Below are 5,786 nucleotides of genomic sequence, written 5' to 3' on the forward strand. Positions count from 1 at the left end.
GTATAAAAAAAGAAGAGCGAGAAGAAGCCGCGAAAAAAAGCGCGCCCCTCCTGGGAACCGTTAGTTGCTTTAAAGCTCTTCCCAGCAAGTGGCCGCGCGCGCAGTCCCGCAACTCTCGGGCGCTGGGCGGAGCAGAGCCGCGCGTATCGGTCAACTCGGCCAATCACGCGTCTCGGCCCCTCCGTTTCGTCCCGCCCCCTTGCGGAGTCTCGAAGCCGCGCGCGCGTAGTCCCGCCTCTCCGGGCCCTGGGCGAAGAGGAGCCGTGTGTCAATTACTCTGACCAATCGCGCGTCTCTTCCGCCTCCAGCGCTGCCCGGCCTCTGTGACGCTGCCGCGGCTAGCGCGCTCTCTGTGCTGTCTGGGGATGGCTGAGGGAGGTACAGTGTGGGGTGTGGAGTGGGTGTCTGACAGCTGAACTTCTTCGGGGATCGGAAGGGGAATTGAATAATGCTCCCTTTCCGCGGTCAAGGCTCCTCTCAGCTCCACCTCAGGTTTTGGGTGTCTCGAGGGCTCGTGTGGGCCTTCTGTAGTGGCGGGAGAGGAGGGAGGACTCCTCTCTGGTATTTTAACCTGTAAAGTTGATGGCCTTCGAGAAACTTCAGTCTCTCATTTTCAGGGTCTCTTCGCTGTTTAATTGAAAACGATGCAGACAGGAGTAAATTTACCTGTGTTTGTGCTCTTTATTCCTCACCCCCGGGGGTCGTTAGTTTTAGGCACACAGCTTCTAGGATTTAGGGTAGTGTAACAGGTCTGATTATGTTTATTTAAGTGGGATAATAGTGGGAAATAGGAGAATGTGATCCATAATCAAGAGGAAGAGTAATCAGTAGATAAAGGCATAGTTCAGTTCAGTTGCTCGGTCGTGTCCGACTCTTTTTTAAAACTAACCGACAAGCACTTTAAAGAAGTTATAAATATTTTTTAAAAATTTTAAAGAAAATATTGGGCTTTCCTTGTGGCTCAGCTGGTAAAGAATCCGCCTGCAATGCGGGAGACCTGGGTTCGATCCCTGGGTTTCGAAGAGCCCCTGGAGAAGGGACCCTACCCACTCCAGTATTCTGGTCTGGAGAATGCCATGGACTGTATAGTCCATGGGGTCGCAAAGAGTCGGACACGACTGAGCGACTTTCAGTTAAAGCCCTAGAAGATTTCAATTACATTTTCCTTCATTGTGAAACTGGGGTAATGAGATTAAAGAATTCTTGTTACTCTCCTCCCCGCCCCCAATATGGCAGGTTTTGAGACTTTTATCATTATTTTTTCAGTCAGTAAAAACAAATGGAGAGTTCTTTATATGAGATGCTAGCTGGTTAACTTGTCATGAAAAAACTAGTAGTCACCATAATGACCAACAATTTTTTTTTTTTACTTAGGGAAGTAAACAAAATTGCACACACAAAAAAGCAAGAATGAATCACAGCTAAGTGAAAGAAGGAAGTTGACTGGCTTGTTATATACAATAAAAATAATTTGTTTAAAATTGAATATATAGAAGTGTGGGCGAATTTGATTTCTGTTTTGTGATTATTTTTTGTTTTTTAGAAGTAAAGCAAGATTTCAAGATGGAAAGTCCATCAAACTCGGCTTTGATGTTACCTAGCACTCCACAAGCTGGTGCCAATCCACCATCTCACCATTCAAGTAGTTCAAGAAAACAAGTATGAAAATCTTAGTTCTTTCACTGGATGTATATTTCTAAGTATTGCAGTAATGGTGGTTTTAAGTCTACTGAATATTGTTAATTAACAATGTGTAGGTTAATAAGTAAAATTTTTATTATTTTAGGTGTTTCCTTTTAGAAAATGTGTTGGACCTTCCCCTTAGATTTTCATCCTGACTCAATTATTTTCATTTATTTTCAGTTCAGGTTATTACAGCATTCCAAAAAGTTTGATGTCATGAAGGTCTTTGTAACTAAGCACCTAACCATATCAGGCTTGGACTAATTGCTGAACAAATGTTTGTGATTACTGAGATAAGTGTTTCAACACTATTTTAGAAGGATGCTGGCTTTGCTAAAAAAAAAAGAGAATAAAACTTAATGAAGCTTCCAGAAATTGAAAAATATTTTGTGGTGGTTACTTTAGATATATGGAGACAGAAAGCCATCTAGTGGTGTCTGCCACAGAAATGTAGTCTTGATTCCCAGTAGATTTATTTATATCAAGAATGTTTTTCTTGATTAACATTATTAATGTTTGATGCCTTTTTCAGCCTATGAGTGCAACCCTTAGAGAACGATTAAGGAAAACCAGATCTTCATTTAATTCCTGTTACAGTGTGGTAAAACGAGTTAAAGTAGAGAGTGAAGAAAATGATCAGACTTTTTCAGAGAAATCAGCACCTTCAACAGAAGAAAGCTGTTTGGAATTTCACGAAAGGTTTAAACATACAGATAGTGAATTTGAAGAAAGTACATATTTAAAAGATACCTTCAAAAATATCAATGTTTGTGAATCTAAATCACTTGATACTGAGTCATGCAGTGATCTCCAAAATGACTTTATGAATGAGAATCTTGCCAAACATGAACTAAACAAAGAAAAAGCAAAATTGATGAAGCAGATTCAAGAGAAAGAAGACCTTCTTCGGAGGCTGAAGCTAGTCAAAATGTATAGATCAAAGGTGAGAAGAATTTCAGAACCATTGCCTAATAATTTTTTTTTGTTTTTAGATAAATGGTAGGAAAGTATTTCAAAAAGAAAATATAAGTTTATTTTACAATACTGAGAAATAAGCCAATTACCAAGAGTCCTGGCTTCCAACAACTTTTAACTCAAATATAAGTCATAGATTTAGAGAAGAGTCCTCTAAACACCAGATATACATTTTTGAAAGCCCCAGCCCACATTTAATATGCAGTTGAAGCTTTTCTCTCTAGTTTCCATCCCACAGCAGTATTAGAAGTTTCAAATGTTAGCTGCAAATTGCAATAAGAACAGAAGCAACAGTGACAGTGAAGAGAAAAAGGCTAAAAATGGGCCACAGAGTACAATAAAAAGTATTTTTAGTAATGATTTTGTGTTATTAAATTATTACCAACAAATTATTAAAATGTTTCAAGCATTTTCTTTTAAGAAAACAACAAAAATATAATAAATTTTAGATTTCAACCCAGATAGGTTGAAGTGAATAGAATCGGGGCACTTGGAAGATGACCCTTATTTATCTGGATTATTCATGTATATTGTAATTGCTGTTTTCCAGTGTGTAATCAATGATGGAATGCTATATCTTATTTGCTGTTTTGAATTTTTAGGATTTCTCTAAATACAACTACTTGAGTTTTATGAGATTGTGACACTGAAAAATATTAATCTGAACATAATTTTAAAAGTATAGCTGTAGTAGAAAAAGTAGATTTTTTTAACCTATATTGTTGCTTCTTTACATAGTTTTGCCTTATTTAATGATTTGAATTTTTTTCTCTGAGGGTAAGGTTTTACTTAAAACCATTTTTCTTTTTTCCTGGGTAGAAGTCCCATTCATGTCCAAATATGTTACCCTTTAAACCTACTACTCATTGACTGATTTAACAACTTTCATTAAGTAAGTTAAAATAGGATGACATACATTCATGCCTTTTTTTTTTTTTTTCTGTTTCAGAATGACCTGTCTCAGTTACAGTTGTTAATAGAGAAGTGGAGAAGCTGTAGCCAGCAGTTGCTTTATGAGTTGCAGTCAGCTATGTCTGAGGAGAACAAGAAACTAAGCCTTACTCAGCTGATAGATCATTATGGGTTAGATGATAAATTGCTACACTATAACAGAAATGAAGAAGAATTTATAGGTGTTTAATTCATAATTTTTTTCTCCAGAATATCTTTGTGAATGACAACTTAATTAAAAGATATTTATACATTTTAAAGGGAAGATATAAACCATTAGGGCTTGAAGAAAGGTATCCTGGTGAACCTGGATCAATTTAGAGCCTCTGTTATATAAATATAAACAAGGTTCAAAAATGAAAATTTAGTGTTTTGAATAAATTTCCCAAAGAAAACTTACCAGTTAAAGGTGAAAAAAAAATTTTTTTTAAGTAAATCATGTTAAGATAATTTTGAGAATTGTGGAAGTGAGTTTTAATACATTGTTTTATTTATTGTGGGAAAACATTTTATTTTAAATGTTCACTAGTCCATCTAGTCAATGTCTAAACGTCAACTTGTCTAAAAATGCTTGCCTCCCCTAAGTTTATGCCTCTGCCTTGTTTTCACACATTTACCACATGTTTATCTGGATGGTATAACAGGTGTTTAAACTTATGTTCCTAATTATATTAGTTTCTGTCTCTTCAAATTTGTTACTTGCATTCCTTATCTCATTTAGTGAAATGATCATCTATTTTTTATAAAACCACATTTGCTGATTTCTCACTTCAAGGCATGGCATACGGCGTCTTTTACATTCATCTGCCTTTCCAATCATATCTGTGAAAAAGGTTAAAGTTAGCATATTTATTCCATTAATAGGCTTTCCTGGTGGCTCAGCTGGTAAAGAATCTGCCTGCAATGCTGGAGACCTGGGTTCCATTCCTGGGTTGGGAAGATCCCCTGGAGAAGGGAATGGCTACCTACTCCAGTATTCTGGCCTAGAGAATTTCAGGGACTGTATAGTCCATGGGGTCGCAAAGAGTCAGGCACTGAGTGACTTTCAGTCCATTAACAGTGACTCAGCCAGAAACCCACCTTCACTGGGGGTGGTACCTAATCTGTTATCCTGGCCATAGATAGACATATGACCCTGACCCAATCTGTCCCAGTCCTTGAGAATTTGGAACTAAACTCAAGAAAAGAAAGCCCGTCTCTTTTTGTGACCAGAGCGGTTGTATGTGAACTTGGAAGCAGAAAAGCTTGTGTGTTTAAGTGTGCCCTTACAGAGAAAGGCAGAGAGAGAACTTTGTGAGTCAGTGGTTTCTTGGTTCTGGGTTCCAGTCTTCCTGAGGATTTTCTGGGATTTCTGTTCTTGGGTCGTTTTAAGGGCTAACACAGCTTTGCTTGGGTTTTTTTGTTTTAGTTTCCCCCCGCCATAAAAAAAAAAAAAAAAAAAATCTTAAAAAGTACTTCCCTACTACTTGGTAAATAGCTATTACCCTAAGCTTACCCCTTCACTCCCAAGTGCTCCGTTTTTTTCAGTCCAGGCCTTCCCCATGAGCCAATAAACTTAATGTTGGCATATCAGGACTCTGCTCTTGTATGCATCCTACTGTTAGTGCCCATGTGCCAGTAACTTGCCCTTCTCACCCCACCCCAATTCTATCTTCTAGACATTTCCATTGTCACTGGCTTCTGTGAATCCAAGAGGACTGGCCCAGTCCTCACATGGGCCTTCCCTGGCTCTAGTATTCCCAGATGGGCACCCCTGGGAAGCTATGTTGACCAGCCTCCACTGCTTCTTACTGCTCAGCCTGAGGTCCTAAATGGGACTGGGGAAGTGGCTTCCCTGGTGATGGTGCTGGCATTTGACTGCAGCTGCCCCACTGCTGATTGGCACATCTGGAGTCACCCTCAGATGTCCACTTGGAAGAAGTACAGCATCAGTGAGACTCTGGCTTGGGAGAGTTGGGGAGGGGGTGGGGGCACAGTAAGGGGGATTTCTAAGATATTGGCTGAGGGCTCCAGTAGCTCAGTGGGCATTTCTACAAGCAGAGGGAGATCATGGAGTATGGATGGGGCTTATGGCCCTTGAAGCAGTCCCCTTTTAAATAATTTGTTACATTTCACCTCCATTTAATAGGATATATATTTTTAAAGAACTAGTGAATAAGAACTATTTTTATTCATTA

General features: G+C 39.0%; 1 protein-coding gene across 4 annotated transcripts; it reads left to right on the forward strand.

Annotated features, from left to right (window-relative positions):
* Positions 1 to 250: 250 nt before the first annotated feature.
* Positions 251 to 5,559, forward strand: SFR1 (SWI5 dependent homologous recombination repair protein 1). Of its 4 annotated transcripts, none has more exons than XM_061162557.1 (4): positions 251 to 378; positions 1,544 to 1,659; positions 2,216 to 2,626; positions 3,608 to 5,559. In XM_061162557.1, exons 1-4 carry the CDS (start codon positions 366 to 368, stop codon positions 3,797 to 3,799), a joined length of 732 nt encoding a protein of 243 aa, XP_061018540.1. In that variant the 5' UTR covers positions 251 to 365; the 3' UTR covers positions 3,800 to 5,559. The 4 variants fall into 4 exon arrangements, with proteins under 4 accessions (XP_061018540.1, XP_061018541.1, XP_061018542.1 ...); XM_061162558.1 differs by having other exon boundaries at positions 358 to 492; XM_061162559.1 differs by lacking the exon at positions 251 to 378 and adding an exon at positions 501 to 670.
* Positions 5,560 to 5,786: the final 227 nt, after the last annotated feature.

Source organism: Dama dama, chromosome 15 (assembly GCF_033118175.1).
Source record: "Dama dama isolate Ldn47 chromosome 15, ASM3311817v1, whole genome shotgun sequence".
NCBI lineage: Eukaryota > Metazoa > Chordata > Mammalia > Artiodactyla > Cervidae > Dama > Dama dama.